Raw genomic sequence first — 23,223 nt, 5'->3', positions numbered from 1 at the left:
TTGCGCACAAACTATAACAAACTTGATTTTTAAAACCTATTTATTACACATACATAGGGAAATGTAAGATACAGATATTATAAATTATACACAAGCTATAAAAATGACAGAGGTAACCCCAACATTATTACCACAATGAAAAGCATTTATTTACCTTCCCTGACTTATCAGCACAGGATAGAATTCAGTGAAAGAGCAGACCACTAGGACATATTTGACTACTGAAAACCACCACTAGATTTAAAGAGAATTTTCAAGTAAGTCCTTAGTGAGGAATGGTTTTCCATGCTAATACCCAGATGGCACATTACTTTTGCATGAACAGTCTTTCTGAAGTGTTTCAACTATTTGAGCTTCTATTAAATAACGTTTGCAGCCAGTATATACTGTAAGGCAGTTGATCCTTTTGTTTCAGTAGACAAGTACTGGTAGTCTGCTCTTGGGAAGAACATTTGACTACTGAAACAAATTTATGTTATGATAAGCTCTAGAAAGAAGAAAGTGACACGCCAGATTTTCCTGGTAAGCCCACAAAGTCGTGCAGCCCCTGCCAGGATCCCACCTGCTAATGTTATTACAGCAACAAGCAGTGCCGCCTAAACAACAAACTTGTGAGATCCTAGGGATGTGTCTTTACCCTAATCTCGCTGGCTGTCTAAGGTAGAGTTGATATTGTTGGGTTTCTGATGGTGTTAGGATGCCAGACACCAACTTTAAACTTGGTTGGTTGAAGGTGAATGACAAACAATGAGAAACCTGACAATATCAGAACAGACTTCTCCTGTTCTTCTTCTTTGTTGGTTTCTGTCTCATAATTTTCTGCTTTTCAATCATCTTCCTTCTCGGTCTCTCTCTCAAGACTGTGTTCTGTATACCCCTTCTGTGCTTTGCACTATAATTAATCTTATTTGTAGCAAACTGAATGAACTCATTTTTATATTGAACTTCTAATGTGTTCAGATCTAGTCACCTGCCTCACCATTTATGTCATGTGCCTCTCTATGTGAAAATGTTCACTCAGGTAAGTGTGAATTAAATTTGCTTATGTAGTGCTGCAGTTCAGTAGGTGTGCCTTTAAGAGAGATGTAAGCTAGTATTACAGTAAAACGTAGATTGCATTATTGCAGTCAGACATATCTGTATGCTAGCAAAAGTTTAATAAACTGCTCAGCTGATTGCAGATGTTCTGTGAATCTTGACTTCTTTACACTTGGTACTTGATTTTGCATTGTCATGTGTACAAGCTTGGGAGATAGCTTAAGGACTTTGATGATGCTGATTGTCCTGCTATGGTTGGCGCTGATGTTCGTTGCCTTCTCTCTTTCTCCCTCTGCACAATGGATGATTGACTGCCTTTCCATCACTGACAATTCTTCTGTTGTCCACCCTTCTGGACCATCCCCTTCCTGCCTGGAACCCATATGATCTCAAACCCCCCACTATCGCTGTCAGATCTTTGTTTAGACTTGTGTCTGAAAAAACTATTTCAATTTGTTTATTTGCTTTACATTATATAGGGCCATGGACGCGCCCCAAATCTTTTTAACTGTCACCTCTCTTCTTTTATGTCGTATATCTTAGTCTTTGTGATTTCAAGTGAAGTAGAATCTCTTATATACGTATATTTCTCTTCTGGTTCGTCCTGCATCCATTTCAAAACCGGTCCCGCCCACACGCAGCCGATACGTCATTTCTCGATTCCTATTGGTCGTCTTCCATGTCATGCACTATACTGGCCTGCTGAGCGTAATACATCCAACAAGTACTAGGGGTGCTGCCATAACGGTAAAGTAGCTTTATCGCCTTTGCGGGAGCCACCTGTGTCTTTACAACTGCTTCTTACAATTTATCACCAAATCTCTCCACTATAAGCTAATACTTCTACTTCTCCAGGATATGGACAGTTGTATGTTTTTGACACAGCGCAAGCTACTGACGTTTACAAAATAAAGCAAACTCTGCATCCAGCGAAAATGTACTTCTCCAACTAGATTCCATGCTCAGAACCATCAATCCCTTTGCTAAATCATACAAACACATGCATGAAGTCGCTCAGTCCAATCCTACAGCATCTGTACGAATGGTTTTCAAGGAAAACCCTAGGCAGGATTTACGACGATACAATGCCCCGACATTGCAGCGATTTTCGTCGGAGAAGATGGCGAACCGCCTGTCAAAAGGGATATTTACATCTGTCCCATAGGCAACTCCTGTAAACAGATTTCCACGCTCAATATGAATTGCGATCCTATGGTTTACCCACTTTTATTCCCTTACGGAGACATTGGCTGGCACAAAGATTTACAACATGTCCCCGATAAAAGAACCGCCAAGCGAATAAGGCTTACTGAATGCCAGTTTTACGCGTACAGATGAGCAATGAGGAATACATTTAGTAGTATGCACTCCAGCGGCAAACTATTCCAACAGTACGTCGTAGATGCGTATATTAAAACAGTGGGCGCGCGTCTCAACTATCTCAGATTAGATCAACAAGACCTGCGCGTGGAACAATACAAAGGACTGTCAGACGCACTGCAAGTAAACACTGAAAATAACAAGGTATGTGTAGGCAAAAAGATCATATTACCGTCCACATTTCCAGGAAGTCCAGGATACATGCAACAAAACTAGCAGGATGCCATGGCCATAGTACGTAAATTCGGACAGCCTCATTTATTTATCACTTTCACATGTAATCCTACTTGGCCGGAAATTCTACATGCACACTGCGTCTTTCAAGAAGTATTTATTTCTTCTTGATTTCTGAATTCCTTTCTCACCGTTTTCCGTTCATATTCTTACACTAGCCGGTGGGCGTCGGCTAGTTTTAAATATTTCACAGTCTCATTAGTTGTCCCTGCCCACCTCACACCCTGCTTCATTTTCCTCACAATTTCCAATCTGCATTCAGTATTTCATTTTAAATGGCTAAGATTAACACCAGACATATTTAATTGTGTGTATAAGGCACACAGCACAAAACACCCTTCTAAAGAAAAAAGTTCTAGAAGTGTTGGACATGCTTAGTGCAAACAAAAAAACAAATAACAGGAGCCAGCGCCTTAAATAAAATGAAAACTTGTATACAATTTATACACAAACACAGTCTGACATAGAGAATCACAGTCACACTGATGACGAATACAGCCAATGTTCACATACTGTTCATTTGAAATTACTGTGATAAAATATCAAACCTATGCATATTAACTGTATATTTAGAACATTGTTTCTAAAAATTAATGAATTTCCAGTATCTGTTGATGGGATAATTGTTTAATTCAGTGTGCTTTTTAATCTATATATTTAAAAGTCAATGTATGTATGTATGTATATGTAGATGTATGTGTGTGTGTGTGTATGTATGTTCCAGCATCACTTCCGAATGGCCGGAGCGATTTTTACAAAATTTGGTTCACATGTTGCTCATTGGTAGACTAAAAATACTGTAGATTTAAATCAACCTTAGCCCACCACTTCTGGGAAGAGTGCGGGTGATCTTGCGGTCTTGTATGCATGTTATCTTCCAGTTGACACTCGGAACGACCACCAGAAGGCGAACTGGAGTTGACTGCCAGCATTCTTTATGTTTGAGCACCACGGCGCCCCTGTTGCTTTCGAGTTGATAACATACATACAAGACCGCAAGACAAGCACATTAGTGAGTCTTCATTGTTTGTTAATTTATTTTTATTTTTAAAGGTTTTTTTTTATTAAATTTTTCTCAAACAAAAAAAATACTTTATTGATTTCCTGGATATGTCAGCTAGTTATAAATTAAATTAAGCCAGGAATGTTATTATTCCCCCCCGAGTATCTACATATTTTATCTTTTTATTTTGCACAAAAAAACAATTTGAAAAATAAATGACTCACATTTGAAATATTTTGTGTCCAGAAGATTTTTCCAGTCTGCAAACATTTTTCGTACTGTAGTGATAACCCTGCTTTCTTCATTTTCAATTGTTTCTTCTCCTTTGATAATATTTGAAATTACATCATAATACTCCTGGAGTTTCTACAAGAGGAAAGAAAATGCATAATTACAGTTACAATTTGAATGTTATGCTAATTGTTTTTAAATTCCATTTTACATTTCTGCAATTATTTTACAGTAAGCACAGTACATCTGTAAGATCATTGTAATAAATGCCTGCACTTAATACGTAGTATTACCTATATACAGGTTTCCAAGGTGAAACAGACACTAGAGATGCCTGTTATTCTTATATATTTTCTGTACTACTATTATTGTTTCCTTCATTTATAAATCCATAGTGTAAAAACAAGAAAAGATGTGGTTACAAACTACTATGATATAAGGATACTGCTGAAAATCCTTCACACGAAGGGGAAGGGCACACAGGGAGCAGATCATTATCCCACATGATAGCTGGCAGTATCCCTTTGAGCTAAACCCGATCAGGAGTTGGGATTCCAGAAATGTAGCCCTGTTGGGACTTTGGGGACCACCAGAGAAAGCTGGTGCATGTAGGGGGGTTATCAACACAACCTGGAAATGTCCCCAGAGGGGACTGGGCGGTCTCTTGGTCTGGAACCCCTACAGATTTTATTTTTTTCTCCAGCTTTTGGAGTTTTTTTTGTTTTTTCTGTCCACCCTGGCCATCGGACCTTACTCTTATTCTATGTTAATCAATGTTGACTTATGTTTATCTTTTATTGTGTCTTCTATTTCTCTATTCATTTTGTAAAGCACTTTGAGCTACATTGTTTTGTATGAATATGTGCTATATAAATAAATGTTGATTGATTGATTGATTGATTGAATGACCTGGACAGGAGACCAGGTCTGCTTTAAAGGGAAGCCTGCTGCATCACTTGAATTGCGTTAGAGTTGGGAGGGAGAGAGGAGGAAGAATAATTGTTGAATTTTATTTGTATTGTTTCTGTGGCTGATTACTGGAGGATTGTGAAGAGGTAAGAATAAAAACCCTTTAATTTAGTACTTTACAGTACTGTACTGGCGCCTCCTTCTGGTCACAACCCACACTTTCTAACTGAAAGGGACAGCTGATACCAAATTAAAATAAATCTCTCTATTATATAAAAAAATCTTGGAATGAGATGAGACCTTTTTAGAGAGACGAGACGTAACTTTGTGCCAAGAGATTTAACCGTGCTCGGGGCCGGAAAAAGACAAAGAGTAGACTACAAAGTCGAATGTCGTAAAGAATTCAAAAACACTGGCACGATACACATGCAGAGCAGGTTAAGGTTATAGATAATGGAAGTTGGAAAATTCGAAAGTCTCAAAAATGATAGTAAAGATCGCATTAGTGCAAACAAATTGAAATTATTACTCGGTGAAATAAAAGAACAGCGAAAAGAGATCAAATATATTGTTCAGATTTTAACAACAATAACATTTATGTATATAGCACATTTTCATACAAATAATGTAGCTCAAAGTGTTTTACATGATGAAGAAAGAGAAAAAAAGACAAAGTAAGAATTAAAATAAGAGAACACTAATTAACATAGAATAAAAGTAAGGTCCGATGGCCAGGCAGGACAGAAAAAACAAACAAAAAAAAAAACTGTTGATGACTGGAGAGAAAAAATAAAATCTGCAGAGGTTCCAGGCCATGAGACCACTCAGCCCCCTCTGGGCATTCTACCTAACATAAATGATCAGTCCTCATTTTAAATTTAAGTCGGAGACTTGTAGATCGTCTAAGTTGTGTTGCCATCAGGGAAAAGGCGTATCCGCGAGAATTAAAAGATTTGTTGTTTGGTGAAACACTGTCATGCTTGGGTCACAGAGTTGCACAGATACACAGGAGATTTTAGAGACAGAAAAATTATTTAAACACTTCAAACAAACATAAGTCTCTTTCAGGAGTGAATCGAGCTCCGTATGTAGTCGGAGTGGACAGTTCCATCTCTCAGTTAAAAGAATAGAAAATCTTCCTCTTCATAGGGGCGCACCTCGGAGTGACACCAAGCTCCACCCATGGATTCAAGACTAGTGTCAGACCTGTTACCTTCATAATAATCACCAGAACTATAGGGACAGAAAATGAGAAATGAGGTATCAGAAGTACTTACTTCAACTAAAAAACAAAGTTTCTTTTCATTTGTGTCTGGAACGGAATTCCCATACTTTTTTAGTTCCACAGCAGTACTATGCAGTTTGACTTCTGTTCTGCTTTGAAGTGTAGGAAGAGATTGCTACAAAAAATATTTCCAGTAAGCTATATAACAGGAATATATTCTAAAAATACACTGAAAGTACATTTTGACAATGCTTCAGAGCTTTATCGCACAAAATAATGTTATAAAGGAGGTGACAAGGATTCTGTAATACTCTTCCCTCTGCTGAAGGTTATTTTACACAGAAGCTGGGAGCAGAGCTGATGCGTTTATCTTGCTTGATGTAACAAGTGTGACTGTTTTGTATCAGTGTCTTGAAAGGTCACTGTATGAGACTGCAGAGATTTCAGATTAACTAAATGGCAATCATGCAGAAGGAAAATTTTCCCCATAGTTTGAAGGAATTTACTAGTGCTACAGAGGAATCAATAATATGCCGTTTTTCTTAAAATTGTAACTTGCAAATGGTTTGAAACTACAATTTGTATTTATCAGAATCCAAGAAATGTGTAAAATATTTCAAATTACAAGTTAATTTACTTTTATCAGTTTATCAGTACAACTTTTTTATGGGCGACATCTTTGTCTGACTGCAGTTTCAAGTGTTAAAAAAGTATCAGAAAATGCCTGTCCATTTAATGAAAGCACAATACACAATATATCAACTCAACATTAAATCCAACAGCAACAAATTACTATATGCAGGTTATTACACATTACTTACATATTACATAAACCAAAGTGAGAACTTGTAGAACTTCATTTACACTCCATATTCTGTAAGTCCTTAAAACAAAGTTACGTTTGTTGCAGTTGTTGGCTGGATTGTGTCTGCTGATCACTCTTTTCGGGCTCATCAGATGGTGTGTAATACCGCTTCAGGTCAAAAGGGGGCGCTGACGCTAACATTCTCCTCTTTTGTTCCCACAGCCGCACAGAGGAGATGCCTGGTGAAGGCAACTGACTCCGCCCCTTCTGATCCACGCGCTATAAATCCTGCTGTTGATGGGAGGAGGTGTTCAGACTTGCACCAAACCCAACACAGGATGGAGTTCCTTCCTGATAACTTTGCAGTTACCTAGCCCGATGGCAATCGTCGTTTGAAACCTTTCAGTTGGCATACATAAGGCCCTAATTTTTATTTGCATTAAAAGAAATATTCTGTTTGGAATTAAAACGGAAACAACTGGGTTGGCGCCCCAACAGTTTCCAGTGGCAATTTGCCGTTCATTCTCTCAACTGCAATTGTTAAGGGAGAGGAATCAAAACATATTACTGACAAGAGTGATTGCTTTAAAAAATAAACTAGAAGGGCAAGAACAGTACTTCTAGCTGTTTTCCATTTTAATAAGTGTGGACTAGTATTCACACTTTATTGTTCACTAGGCAGTGATGCCTACTAGCTGACTGGACTACAGTTAATTACTTATCAGATAAAGCCCATGTCATATACATGACTTCTAGTTGTTAGGTATATCAAACATGCAGACTGCAGTTGCCAATCTCATAACTGGATCATGTCAGTTTACACAACTGAAAATCGTTGGGCATGTCACATTTAACGTCTGCATGCTGACCTTCCAGCACAGTTGTACTTGCCCCTTTTTGTGACTGCCAGTGGAGCGCTGCCTGATGGAGCCAGTGCTGTACAAAGGGTTAACAGCTGTGGCAAGTTCATCTGCAATCTTGGCCCACTTTTTTCTTTTTTCTATTTGGTTTTGGTACATAAAACACGTGACATCAGATAGACAAGCTTGTCTTCTGTTTATGAAGTCCAAAGCCCCTTCATTCCTTATTCCTCGTCACTACATTACATGCATTGAACTTCTGGATAAGCATTCATTGGCTGTCAGCTCTCATGGAACCCCAAAGTTATTTTGACCAGCACATACTGTATAAACTGCTCTAGTGTAGGTTTTTTGTAGCATTTTTTAGGTTCCGACTCACTACATACCCATAAGAACCATGTCGATTTATAAAATAAATAAATGGATGTTAAGTAAATGCACACTTAATCAAACATTTATAGAACTCCGATACGTTTGAGGGTTTAAAAATAGATTATTATATACATATTAGGTTTACTTACAATAATATGGTCAACTAATTCATTTGTTAATTTTTCCGCCAAAAGTGGAATTGTTGCTTTCTTATCATCAAGAAGAGGCCTAGGAAAAAAAAAAAAAATCAGGTTCAACTTATTGATGAACTTTGCTATTGCTCCAGTGTGGAAAATATTTAAGTTTTCAACTATAAAACTGTTTATATTGAATTTTACAAATTTTGCTCAAATGAACCAGGATGAACTGCAAATATCCTTTTGTTGTGTACTAGTAAAATTTTCAGCCAGCATTTTTTTCAATTACTGTATTACCTGGGAGTGTGAAATAAGTGCACTCTACAGAACCTGTTTTAATTCATTTATAACCTGAAAAAGATGGATGTCGTTGGACTCAACTGAATTACTGAATTAGTTTACAGCTTGGGAAAGGAAGGAGTGCAGAGGCACTCAAAACATCAACCACTTTGATCAGCGGCATTCATCATCACGACAGGATGGCCAATCAGATTTGTGCAATGTCATGTCCCAAAACCGCACATGTGCATTTTAACCTAATATGGCTCGTCTGATGGACCAAAAAAAAGGCGAAAACAAGGAGAAAACAAAATACCAAGTAGAAGGCAGGAAGTGTAGTCCTATAGTTAGGCCCAAGCACAGATGAAAAATTATAACACAGCGTTTCTTGACCACTGGTTTGGTCAGAATGGCTCCAGAGGAGTAGGAGGAAAAAGAGAGGAAGGGTAGAAGATCTAAAAGGTTTGAGGAGTCAAGAAGCACCTAACATTACTGACTAATTAGCATTCAAATTCAAACTTAGTGTAATGTGTATAATCCATTATTATAACATTATAAAGTGCAAGTTTCCCTTATAATAGCAATTTTAGGACAATACAAACAATAGACAAAAAATGCAGTCATTGAAAGGGAACGCAAATTCATACATTAAATGCAACATCAGACTAAATATACAAGAAACACAAATGCAGTTGTTATTATGAGTGGGTTTTCTAGATAACAGCTCTCTGTGAAGCTGGAGTTGTGACTGCTAATGGTCATGAATTATTTGTGAAAATTAAGGAGGGCGAAAAATGACTGTGCAGGTCAGAAGACATCTTCAATGAATCTTTTTGAAGCAGTGTATACAATAAATGTCCTGAAGTGAGATGATTGCCAGGAACATTCTCTACTGACCTCATTATCCAGCAGAATTTTAATATTTAGTCAAATATTAAATGATTTTGTTCCTGTCTGAGGCTCAGGAACAAGCTTTTAAGAAACGTCTTTACAGGGAATTAAATCTGCCTTCTTTGTCTTTGAAAAGAGTTCTTAGTCTCTCTGTTGAGTTAGTTATCATTAAATGGAAGCAGAATATATCTTTAAAAATGTAAGAATAAGTTTAATTATTATTTTACAACCTGTTAAGAAAAGGGCTGGAAAGAGCATGGAAGAAGAATATAAGAAACTTCATTTTGATTTTTCCTTTTGTTAGCCAAGCAGGAGAAAGAAGACAAATAAAAAAAAAATTAAATATTCAGCGTTTTATATAAACAGTAGGTAGTTCTATGTTTGTTACTGAAACTGTATATTTTGATAATAGAGTATAACTGATTTTATGTCTCTATTATAAAAAAAAATCCTGGGAGGGAGACTAGGGAGACGAGACAACAATTTGACGTCCCATGAGAGACACTTTAACATCATGCGAGACAAGGCAGTGACACAACATTTAAAAGAAGTTCATGGACATCTAACCAAGCAGTTGTTGGAATGCTTTTGGCAGACAGACATCATGCGCTCCCAGCTCTTAAAACAATGACAAGCAGAACATGGAGCTTGCCAGCAGTAGCAGCAGGAAGCCAGCAGATGATCTGACCGCTTCTCTTTAGCTTACGTTCAGCCCCCCACCCCTTTCACAACGTGAGCAGCAGAGATGCGAAGTGGCAAAAGGACAGCTGCTCTACAGGCTTTGAAATGATTAACGAAAGCGCAACAAGCAGAAAACACAGCTCACCAGCAGTAACAAGCCAGAAGATGATCCGACTGCACCTCCTTAGTGTGCGTTCAGCCATTCCTTCCCCCCCAAAACGCGAGTGACAGAGACACGAAGTGGCAAAAGGACAGCTGCTGTACAGACTTTTAAATGATCAATGTGCAGCGCGACAAAAAACACGCAGTTTGCCAGCAGCAGCAGAAAGACAGCAGATGATCCGACGGCATCTCCTTAGTGTGTGTTCAGCCACCCCCCCCTTCACAACATGAGCACCGTTATACTGTACATCCTGCGAAAAAGATTTAACCACGCCCGGGGCCGAAAATAAAGGACAAGTATTGTTTTTACAAAAGTTTTAAAGTAAAAGTGAAAATAATGCTTATGTAACAATTCCCATGAAAATAAAAATCTCTTTGAATTTTATATCTGGCAAACCAAACCTGGGGGTGGGCGAGCAAAGCAAGCATTAGGCGGAACCCCCTAGTATATATACATACATACACGTAGTGTGTACTTGGTGTGTGGGTGTGTTTGTGTGTGTCCTGCGGTGGGTTGGCACCCTGCCCAGGATTGGTTCCTGCCTTGTGCCCTGTGTTGGCTGGGATTGGCTCCAGCAGACCCCCGTGACCCTGTGTTCGGATTCAGAGGGTTGGAAAATAGATGGATGGATGGAGATATATAAACTGCTCAAAAAAATTAAAGGAACACTTTGAAAACACATCAGATCTCAATGGGAAAAAGAAATCTTCCTGAATATCTATACTGATATGGACTGGGTAATGTGTTTGGAACGAAAGGATGCCACATCGTTTGATGGAAATGAAAATGATCAACCTACAGAGCCCTGAATTCAAAGACGCCCCAAAAATCAGAGTGAAAAAATTATGTGGCAGGCTAGTCCATTTTGCCAAAGTTTAATTGCAGCAACTCAAAATTGTACGCAGCACTTTGTATGGCCCCTGTGTTCTTGTATACATGCCTGACAACATCGGTGCATGCTTCTAATGAGATGACAGATAGTGTTGTGAGGGATCTCCTCCCAGATCTGGACCAGGGCATCACTGAGCTCCTGGACAGTCTGAGGTGCAACCTGGTGGCATTGGATGGACCAAAACATAATGTCCCAGAGGTGTTCTATTGGATTTAGGTCAGGAAAGTGTGGTGGCCAGTCAATGGTATCAATTCCTTCATCCTCCAGGAACTGCCTGCATACTCTCACCACATGAGGTCAGGAATTGTCGTGCACCAGGAGCCACTGTACCAGCATAGGGTCTGACAATGGGTCCATGGATTTCATCCTGATACCTAATGGCAGCCAAGGTGTCTTTGTCAAGCCTGTAGCGGTCTGTGTGACCCTCCATGGATATGCCTCCCCAGACAATCATTAACCCACCACCAAACTGCTCATGCTGAATGATGTTACAGGCAGCATAATGTTCTCCATGGCTTCTCTAGACCCTTTCACTTCTGTCACGTGCTCAGGGTGAACCTGCTCTCATCTGTAAAAAGCACAGGGCACCAGTGGTGCATCTGCCAATTCTGGTATTCTATGGCGAATGCCAATCGAGCTGCATGCTGCTGGGCAGTGAGCTCAGGGCCCATTAGAGGACATGGGGCCCTTGGGTCACCCTCATGAAGTCTTTCTGGTTGTTTGGTCAGAGACATTCACACCAGTGACCTGCTGGAGGTCATTTTGTAGGGCTCTGGCAGTGCTCATCCTGTTCCTCCTTGCCCAAAGGAGCAGATACTGGTCCTGCTGATGGGTTATGGACCTTCTATGGCCCTCTCCAGCTCTCCTAGAGTAACTGTTTGTCTCCTAGAATCTCCTCCATGCCCTTGAGACTGTGCAGGGAGACACAGCAAACCTTCTGGCAATGACACGTATTGATGTGCCATCCTGGAGAAGTTGGACTACCTGTGCAACCTCTGTAGGGTCCAGGTATCGCCTCATGCTACCAGTAGTGACACTGACTGTAGCCAAATGCAAAACTAGTGAAGAAACAGTGGGAAGAGATGAGGAGGGAAAATGTCAGTGGCCTCCACCTGGTAAACCATTCCTGTTTTGGGGGTCATCTCATTGTTGCCCCTCTAGTGCATCTGTTGTTAATTTCATTAACACCACAGCAGCTGAAACTGATTAACAACCCCTCTGCTACTTAACTGACCAGATTAATATCCCATAAGTTTCATTGACTTTATGCTATACTCTGATTAAAAAGTGTTCCTTTAATTCTTTTGAGCAGTATATCTATCTATCTATCTATCTATCTTATATCTATATATATATATATATATATATATATATATATATATATATATATATATATATATATATATATATATATATATATATATATATATATATATATAAAAATTAAAACTGCCATGAATAAAACACCCAAGCCAAAACCTGATTTTAAAGACTATAGTGTCTACAGTCAGATGACCTCCATTTAATGAATTGTGTGGCTTCTAAAAGCAACTGGTTGTACCACTGATGACTTAGGTGTGTCATATTAATGTACTTATGCAATAAATTATTTTCTGTTTTATATTTTTATTATATTAGACCATTTTGCCAATATCTGTTTTCACTTGGACATTAAAGTGACTTTTTCTGCTGATCACTGTCAAAAAAGTCAAATGAAATCCACTGTGATTCAATGTTGTACAATACTAAAATGTAAAAACTTCCAAGGGGATGAATATGTTTTATAGTCACTGTATATTACAGTATACAGTGTATATACTAGAATAAAAATATATATTGCATAATAATAAACACTTGAATCTTTCTTATTAAAAAATGCAGTATATTCATACCTAAAATATGGATGATCATCAAAAAATTCATGCTCCTTTTTGATTGCTTCAGCCAGGGTACGTTTTTCCTTAATATCTTGCTGACTGCGGCACTTCACAATCATGTATCCTTTCTTCATCTCAATAACAAGATTGCGAACAATATCCACAATATTTTCTTCATTTCCTTTATCTACTAAATCAGGTTTTGTCAAAATGCCTGTGGAAAATTATCTGAGTGTTATATTTTATACATATTAAATAGGGTGAAAAAATTAAGAAGTGAGAAGAGGAGTGACAAAGGACAAAAGAATACTGGAGGTGAGATTGAGAGAGTATATACAGCAGAGGTGTAAAAGCGGACACTTGAGATACTTCTTCCTTAGAAAACGTATAAAATCCTGCTCAGCAATGTCCAAGTGAAGTAGGCAGATAGCCATTGACTTGTTGGTTTTCTTCTCTAACTTAGTTTATTGTTCATTTTGTTATGTTGTATACTTTGGCCTGGTATTGTAAACTGCACAATTACACTAATAAGTAAAAAAAATTAGAAAAGTAAACAAAACAATATTTAAACAAGTAAATAATCACAACACATAAAAACATTAATGAAAGAAAAATAAAGCACACACACACAAGAAAAACAGTTTTACCCAAGGTTCTTTGTCCTGTCGGGTCAAATTCCTTTGCCATTTTTAAAGCTTCTGTAGTTGCAATATCAACATTACTGGGCACAACAACCAGATTTATTGTTTCCTGTTTTTTAATGAATTTCTGAATTAGACGTTTAATCTGCAAGACAACATAGTGCATGCATTTAATTTATAAAATTAACCAAATACTTTATTTTATGACAGTTTAAATAACCTTACATATTCAGAAAAAATGTACACTTTGTTCCTGTCACTAAGTTTAGAATTGCCTCTGAATCTGAGTTTACAGCAAGCTGTACACTGGTTAATTTGTACTGTTAATGCATATTCACAAAATCCTTCATTATAATTCTAAACAATTCAAAAATGATTTTAATTTACAGGACACTGGCACTGCATATCACTGTATACTGTTCATTTATGTTCTGGTTTGCATTAGAAGCCACTAGAACCAATGGATTCAAGTTAGGAGTCAACCTTAGTGGAAAGGCAATTCATTTTTGTGTCTCACACACTTATGCCAAGACAGTTTAGCACAGCTAATCAAACAAACAGTGAAGCTGTGGAGTCTGGGAAAAAAATCAATTGTAAATTTGAGATCTGTGTCTTTAAACAGGTGTATATGGTTGTGAAGGGACTTCTGGGAACTGTAGTGTTTAGTTGTAGGCACTGTAGATATAAAACCAGAACAGGAGGATGTAGCAGGACAGTTTTGTTTTTATTTTCTGTCAACTTTATCACCAGCAGCACACAAAAACCCTTTATGAACAGGGCTGTCTTAGTAGCACCTGGACAAAGTAGAAGCAAAGCAAAACAGAAACATACCCCCTGGCCAGTGCTATTTATGAACTGTATGGTCGCAGTGGAGGAGGATCTTCTGCTGTAGCCATCAGATACAGAAATGGTGGTGGGTACTTTTTTGCTTTGCACCTTCCCCTACCATAACCTATCACCCATGGGGGAGGTGTGAAAGCTTTGTATTCGTCAAAAAAGTTTGATCTCCAGTTTTAAATGGATCTCGATATTTAAGGGTCACCTGATACGGAAAACATTGATATCTTGATGATGGGTGTGTGTGTGTCTGTGTGTCACAGTTTCTTGAGGATGATCTAGAGCTAAAGCGGCTGGACAGAAAAATACCAAACTTGAAGCTTAAGTCTGTTATGAGATGAAGATGTGCTGATTAGTTTTCGAGCCAAATTGTGCAAGAGAAAGACACACTCTAGAGGAACCCTCAAATACCATAATTCAGCAATTAATTAGGAATTCTTCTTGTCAATTGCTATCTTAATGATCTATTTCATGATCAGACAGATCAGCTTCAGAGTGGTAAATAATTCCTGAAATGGTATAGAATAGTTCGGGTAATGTCCAATTTTTTTTCCCATTCCTGTCCACAATTGCTCTTTGTGAAGAGACAAGCCTCAGAGGATCATACACCTTCTGGACTCTGGTGGTAGGACTCTGTTCATTATCCATTTTCCGGGAAGCAATTTACAAAAAGGGGATATTCCACCACATATTGCCTTCTATTCGGTTTGGACTTCAAGATCCACACCCATTACTTACAATAAAGACTTTTTTGAGACATCTTTTAAGTTGTTTGTGGCATTTGTTTTGTAGATTTGTCATAACCTTTCTTTGCTGTGTTTGTAAATAATTACATATATATTCTTTGCTTAATAAAGTTAATCTATTTTGTCATTTTTCTGGTGTGTTTTGTTACTATTTGGGTGTTGGTGTGGAAAATACTGTAGGTGTTGGCCTAATTTCATCTGTCCCTCATTTTACAAATGTACCTGTGTCATCGCCATGCAAATCTGCTGACAACCTTGGCACCCCCTCAGAAGTTGGGGTTCTCTATAACTTCAGGTTATTTTTGTATAGTGCTTATCACTGAGTGCACACACAGATAGCTGTGACAAGTTCACAAGTAAAATACAGATACAAACTTTACAAATTACTAGTGTAACTACATAATACATACACATGAAGACACAGATTTGTTTACCCAGTCAGGAAAACAAGGTACATGTCCATTAATTAATTGTTGACCTATGATAATTAGAACATTCCAAAAGTTGTGATAAGAACAGGCCATTCAGCCCAATGAGTTTGTCCTTCCTCTTCATTAAGATTGTCCAAGATAACAAGAAGTTGAGATTTGACGGTTCCTAAAGTGTCTCTACTCTCCATTACACTACTTAGTAATTTATTCCATGTGTCTATGGTTCTGTGTGTGAAGAAAAACTTTCTAACATTTGTGTGAAATCTGCCCTTAACAAGTTTCTCACCTTGTTCATGTGTCCTAGTTGAAAAATTCATTCGAAAACAACTGGTATCTAATGTACTAATTCCGTTCATAATTTAATAGACTTCAATCATTTACCCTCTTAATGTCCATGTGCTTAAATGATAGCATGTGATAACAAATGGGGTTATTACAGTATACAGTTACGCAATTCTAACTGGAGTGTTTTTTTATTTTTTTTCCTTCCACCCAGGGCAACTGACTGTAATAAGTGTACGAGTTTAAGATGTCACTGTGCTCTGTGCCAATATATCTTATAAATCTACTTTTCTGTCTACTCACATGCACAGTTAACACACAGGGGCTCATCATTTAGAACTGCTAGGCAGAGCATAAGACAAGACAGATAAAGGCAGCTGGGGAAACCTGCACTATTTTTTGTCTGTCAGAGTCAGCATGAAACTGTATCCTCTTTGCCTTGTTTGGAATTAAATTATTCACCTAAGTGGAGGCCTGCACATGAAGAAAATAGTATAAAGCCTTGGAACATTGCCTGGCACACCTTTGAAGGAGAAAATCCTGAAAATCCTTCCAATGCAGCAACAAAAACGGCAGACTCTACACATTGGGCCCCCTCTCCCGAACTGGGTTCTTGAAATTGGCTTCCTTCGTCTGTAATGCAGTGTAAGCCGTCATTAAAGAAAGCTGTTATTTCTCCTATGTATCACTAAGGGAGGGGTATCGCCTTTTAATATCATATCTATATAGATTTGGGATATGTAACACTCCGTAATTACAAAAGTGCTTATTCCAACAAGGGAGCTAACGCCATCTGCTGGATACCTTATCATCAGACTGTCATTTAGAGACTTAAAAAACAATTCTATATTTAGGGAATGTATTTATCTTAATTGCACATCTATTTATGTAAGTGTGCGCTATTTATTTTTTGTATACTGTTTATGCATTTTTCTTATCAAATTTTAATTTGATTTTCTTTGCATGTTCATTTGACATCTTGCAAAGCACTTTGAGCTACATCCATTATATGAAAATGTGGTATACAAATAAGTATTATTGTTGTTATAGTTACAGTATTTTTTTTTTTAATGAGTAATCTATGAAAAAAGTTGGTAGGTAGTACAACAGCAAACATTAGGACTGCAGCTGAGTTTCCGTCTGCTTGTAGTTTTCCTGGAACTCTGGTTTCCTCCGACGATTACATGCTGTTAGGTAATCGAGGATGCAAAATTAGTGAGTGTGGAGTTCACAATGTGTCAAATGCTCATTTTTTTTTGTAGCTGGGATAGGTTCTGGCTCCCACAATTCTGTACTTGAAATAGCAGTTAAGGGAAAAGACAGGTGGGTGAACGAATCTTTGGCTAAATGTTACCTGTTCTCCAATGTCTTTTGGTTGGTTGCCAACAGCCACTCTAGCAATTCCTGGAAGGTCAATAAGGGTAAGATTGGGAACTTCAGGGGATTCAACATTGAGGCTTATTAATTCCTCACTGATGCCCACTGCAGAGCCAGTAATAACATTTTGAGCTGAAAAAAAAACACATTGATATGAAATACTGAATTACAAATGAAAACTGATTTACAACAGCAAAAAAAAAAAATCTTATGAATAAGACACTGCATTTCCATAAACTGATTTTCAAATGTGCCTCCAGTGAGGAAGACTATGGGTACTGCAATGTAATATTTTAATAAAACAGATGTATTCAAAGATAGCTGAAGTTGCCCAAACATTGTTTACTTTTGTTCCTCAAATAATTAACTAGAATCTGATATCAATTTTTATATTAAAATAAAATGAGTTTTTCTTATCATGAAACAATATGCTAACAGGTTATGTTTTGTTTACATTTTATTGCATCAAAACATAAAATAACAAATCTGTTATAAGCGAATCGATTGTGATGTCAATGTCCTTCAAAGTATAAAGAGCAAAAAAATCAATAAACATTTACTACCTATCTAAAGTAATTGAGTTTAGCTACAGGAGCATCAAACTAAACATATATGTATAAATATCGTATTTAAAGTTAGTTTTCATTTTTGTGCCTCTTAACTTTAACAAATAGATTTTGTGTGGACATATAATTTCAGGGATAAATTACATTTTGTGATACCTGAATGAATATGTGTAAAAGTAAACCTGACTGGGTTTAGGTGAATAAGGGAAACAACAACAACAATATTAAAAGAGCTGCATCACTGTGTGTGTTCAATACATTTCATTTGGTGCACATTCTCCTCATGTCTATGTGCATTTTTCTCCAGGCGTTGCCCCTCATCCCAAATATGGCCACATTTGGTTAACTGGCAATCCTACATTGGTTCCAGTATGATTGAGTAAGTGTATGAATGGGCTCTTTGATGGACTGGCTGCCTGTTCAGGATGGTCTTACCCCATTTGACCCACAATTTAATAAAGTGGGCATGAGAATGTGGTGTTATATTATTAATATTAGAGCTGCTGAGGCTGTATATTTACATGGTATTGACTTCTGTATTAATGTCAATGTCAATTTATAGAGCACATTTAAAACAACATCAGTAATGATGTAGATAAGGTGCTTTAAAATAAACTATAAACATAAATAAAATAAACAGAATAAAATATAATAAAACACAATGCAACTAGCAGTAATCTGAAACAAAACAAATGACTAAGAGGAAGATACCATTAGTATCACAGAAGGCTAGAGCATAGAAATGAGCCTACAGTCTCATAATAATATTGTAGCGACCCGTGGTTAAGTCTTAAAAAGTTTTTCGAGGCGTACTCTGCCGTGCACCTCTCCCAAGCTGTAGGCTAGCGGACTGCCAGCGTTATGCACGCAGCTGCACCCAGCTCTTTAGGTAGCGAGCACTCGTGTCCCATACACCGCACGACTCCGAGTGTCTCGGTAATAATTGCTTCGATAGAGATCTTAGCAATACACAGCTCTGTCCTGTTGTATCTCTTTATTAGAGCAGATAGTCAGCAAAAGCAAAGCTTAACTCATTTGCTTAGCCATTGCCAAGGTCATTAATGAAGCCATCTTTCTTATCGATGGTAACTATTTACATTTAAATAACCCCCGGACGGCAATAACCCAACCCACCCCACCAGTTGAGCACAGACACATACAATAATTACAACAGGAAACACAATTATATTACAATAAGCTTATACATAAATTACCCACAATGCTATTTACATAAATTACCCAAAATGCAACACGCCACCAACGCTGCTGCCGGGTCGCTACAATATTATATAATATTATTAAAAATTATTATTCTTCCAAACATTTTCATTTATCAGAGTATTCCAAAATAAATTAGTACACCATTAAAGAAAACTGAAGGAATTGAATAATGTACAGATTACTGTCGTGCATTTTCTACAAATACACTTCATATGACATAAAACTATGTGTGATCTGTCTAAAGAGAGCAAATATAATAAACTCACTGACTACATTTATTTAATTTGCTTACCGTTTGAAATTTCTTGTTCTACAAAAGAAGGATCATGTAGGTCTATTTCGATATCTTTGTATTTGAGCTTTCCTTTCCATGGTTGCCATTCTTTTGTTTTCTTCATTTTCAGTTCAAGCGGACACCGTGTTACAATTCCTGCAGTAAAACCCATGTTTAATTTTTAAGTATGTAGATAAAAAGACAGACACTATGTATATTGAAATATAATAATACATTTTATTTATAGGACACTTTACATTAGCAATAAATCTCAAAGTGCAACATAAAAAGATTAAACAAAGGCAAGGCAAGATAAAAACAGCAATAATATACAGTGCAAAGTTCTAGTATTATATGCAGAAGGGTGTTACAGAATATTGTTTATAGTGTATTATAAACTTGGTAGTACTGTACTAGGTGTTGTACCGTGTTAGCCATTATGAATGTAGTGAGAAGTCAAGCAAAATGACTCCTTTTATTGGCTAACTAAAATGATTACAATATGAAGTCTTGCCTGAAGAAAGTGCCTGAGTTGCCTCAAAAGCTAACATATTGTAATCTTTTTTTTGTTAGCCAATAAAAGGTGTATTATAAAGTAAAATTAAATGTCCATTTTTCACCAGAAAATTCAATTCATTTTACATTTTTCACAACACAAACTTTATCAGAATCATTATGTTAACAGGCAGTATGGTGATTCAGAGGGTGAAGTTTGAAGCCTGTGTCTGGCTGTTGTTTAGGCTGAGTTTGCACAAAGTTCTTCACTTGTCTGTGTAGGTTTTCCCTGCATACCCTCATTTACCTCCTTAATCGCAAAAGACCTGTTTTGTCAATGTGCTGATTTGAAAGTGTCCCTCTGTGTGTGCACGAGTGGACCCCGTCTGTCGATAGTTCATGCATTTCATAAGACCCTGAATTGGTTTGGGATGGTTTGAAAGTAGTATTATGATACCAGGAAAGACTTACTAAACATTTTAGACCTCAATGTCTTTGTTTTAATGGCAGTAGGACTTTACTATAGTGATTAAATTACCCATCCCTCAATTTTCAAACTCATTTAATCCAGTTTAAGGGTCAAAGCCTAACTTGCAGCCCTGCAAAGAAGGCAGGAACCAGCTGAGGATACAGAAACAGTCTGTCGGAGGGCAAATACACACACCCACACATATTTATAATACAGCATCATGTAATGAGAAGAAAACCACAATTCCTAGAGGAAAAAACTCAACATAGACACAAGAAGAAGATCTGACAGCACAGTGGGACATGAACTTGTGCTGTTATTTCTAAAGCCCGGAGTTTAAATCCCTACCCACCCAGGCATCCATCTGTGTGGAGTTTGTTCATTCTTTCCCTGTCTGCTTGTTTTTTTTTTTGTTTAATCCTGGTACTCCAACTCCCCAACCACATCCTAATGATGTACAGATTGGGTTTGGTGTGTGTGTGTGTGTGTTTGCTCTTCAGTGGACTGGTACCCCATCCAGGGCTGGTTCTGCCCAAAGCTCTTTCAACAAGCTCACCACCAACCCACTACAATGCTGAAACAGATAAACAAGTTAGACAATGGATAGATGGATGGATGCTTTAAATTAGACACCATTAGCACTACATATACAAAATATGCCAATGTTAAAATTATATTTAGGATTTCTTCTAATTCTGTCCAAAAAGAAATAAATCTGCAATGCAGTTATCATCGTACTTTAAATATGTCATGGGTTTTCGAAAAAGTCACCAAAATGAAGTCACATAAAAAGACAGACACACACATACTGGGGACTACAGCGAACTTTCGTATGTCAGTGTGGGCAAAGAGCAATGCAAGGTTGTGGCACATGAGAGAAAAAGATTGCTGAATCCTGGGAGGAACGCTCCTTCAGCACATAGAGCATGTAACATGGACATTAACATGAAGGGCTGGCTTTTGAAATGCTACTCAAAGTTAAGAGGCTCGGGGACTCAACAGGGCATGAGGGGACTGTTTCCTATGTCTTCTCTCTGCTGGTTTTCTAATGAGCCTAAAGTTGAGATAAGGACATAGAATATACTGTAATATAAGAAATCTGACAGCAAGAGGAGACCATTCAGTCTGACAAGCTTGTCTGTTGAGCTTATAGCTAAGATATCCCAATATTTCACCCAGGTGAAAGCTTGAAGTAGAGCCAAATTACTGCCAGTACTCTGTTTATGATGTAGAATAACATTCAATTAAAGAGCGTGGGGATGTGGGTCCATGAAGCTTCACACGTCAGTTATAAATAACATTTGATCAAAGAACAGGTGTTCCTCTTTTCCACTTGAAATTTGCTGATAGTAGATGCCCGTACTCACTGGCACTCTAATAAAAGGTACTGGTACTCTACAGAGAAATCCAAAAAGGTGACAGTGCTGACTACCAGTAAATACAACTCCATTTGAAGCATTGATTCAGATTCTTATTAAAGGTTATCAAGGTTTCTGCTTCAACTGGTTGTCTTGGTAGTTTGTTTCAGATTCCTACAACTCTCTGCATAAGGAAGTGCTTCATAGCTTCAGTTTTAAACACACTTCCCTTTAATTTCTACTGACGTCCTTCAGTATATAATTCACCTGCTAAATTAAATGAACTATGCTGGATCTACTTTACCCTTTGCACTCTCCTCTGATGGACGCTAAACACGTTTAAGTTTCCTATTCTGTCCGAGTACAACATGTCCTTAAGTTCTGGGATAAACCTGGTTGCTGTCCTCTGTACAGCTTAAAATGCTAATGTCTTTTTGTAGTGTGGTGACCAGGACTGCACACAATATGTCAGATGTAAATTGGGCTCACAGGCAAGAAAAAGACTAGGAGAGTGATCAGAGGGTGAGAGGTATTGTTTTCATAAAGCTTTCATATTATATGTGGGGCAGTGAGGAAGCAACATGACATGACAAGACAAAAAAAGAACCTGCTGAGAAACGCCAGAGGGGAAGCAGCATTAGCTCAGTATTAATGATTATATTGTACAAGTTACTTCACAAGAGTAAGGAAGTACATTTATTTTAAAAAAGTGAACAAAAGTGAAGCTGCAAAAGAACACATTACAAAATACAAGAGGTACTTATTTCAGTTCCATCTAATTCTTACATTGATTTGAATTCCAGGCTTTATAGCCAATTTCATCTTTAATTTAGAATTACACCGTGGTGTTAGTTGCACACCTTTGTAAAAGTGCAGAAAGTTACTTTATCATACCACCTAGTACTGAGATACTCTATTTATTTTAAGTCAATATTTAGTGTTTATTTTTTTTCAGAGACTGTTTGTTTCATATTTTACTTATTTATTTATAAAGCACTTTAAAAACAACATCAAGGCTGACCAAAGTGCTGTACAATAAAAAAGAGAAAACCCAAAGTATCAGACACAAAACCGAAGGGTAAATGAACCAGAAACACATTAACACATAAGAACTGAAAAGATATTCTTAATAAAAAGTATACATATTGCCAACATATCATACTGGGTTAAAAGCCAGAGAGTCAAAATGTCAGATCATTCTAAACAGACCAGTTTCTGTAAAACATTCTCTTACCAGATCCTCGTGGCAGCGACACACCAGATAAGGCTTCAAGAACAGAACTTTTCCCAGAACTCTGATCTCCAATCACAGCAATAGACGGTAGAGCAAGGTCTTGGTCAACACCCAGCGATCGCAGAGAGTCAATGAGATCAATATAGGGACGGATTTTTAGTTCATACTGACTGAATAAGGTGTTCTTCGTGTTGTCTTTTATCTATATTAAGAAGACATTTCTTTTTTTTAATGAAATTTTTGCAATGCAGAGATATGATGTATACATTAATGTTTAACTGTACATTTTTATTGCAAGAAGTTCTGAAAATAAAA

At 37.4% G+C, this 23,223-nt stretch overlaps 1 protein-coding gene across 1 annotated transcript in view; it reads right to left on the bottom strand.

The window, feature by feature from the left end:
• Positions 1-23,223, bottom strand: part of LOC120523068 (interferon-induced GTP-binding protein Mx-like) — a 55,504-nt gene that overhangs the window by 18,429 nt on the left and 13,852 nt on the right. The window contains 8 exon segments of the mRNA XM_039744027.1: positions 3,880-4,021; positions 6,073-6,195; positions 8,207-8,285; positions 12,993-13,191; positions 13,625-13,763; positions 17,269-17,423; positions 19,371-19,508; positions 22,909-23,110. Coding sequence (XP_039599961.1) covers positions 3,880-4,021; positions 6,073-6,195; positions 8,207-8,285; positions 12,993-13,191; positions 13,625-13,763; positions 17,269-17,423; positions 19,371-19,508; positions 22,909-23,110 — 1,177 coding nt within the window.

The sequence above is a fragment of the Polypterus senegalus genome, chromosome 2, assembly GCF_016835505.1.
Source record: "Polypterus senegalus isolate Bchr_013 chromosome 2, ASM1683550v1, whole genome shotgun sequence".
NCBI classification, from domain to species: domain Eukaryota; kingdom Metazoa; phylum Chordata; class Cladistia; order Polypteriformes; family Polypteridae; genus Polypterus; species Polypterus senegalus.
Note: the sequence above shows the minus strand (reverse complement) of the source record. Positions and strands in the feature narration are given on the sequence as shown.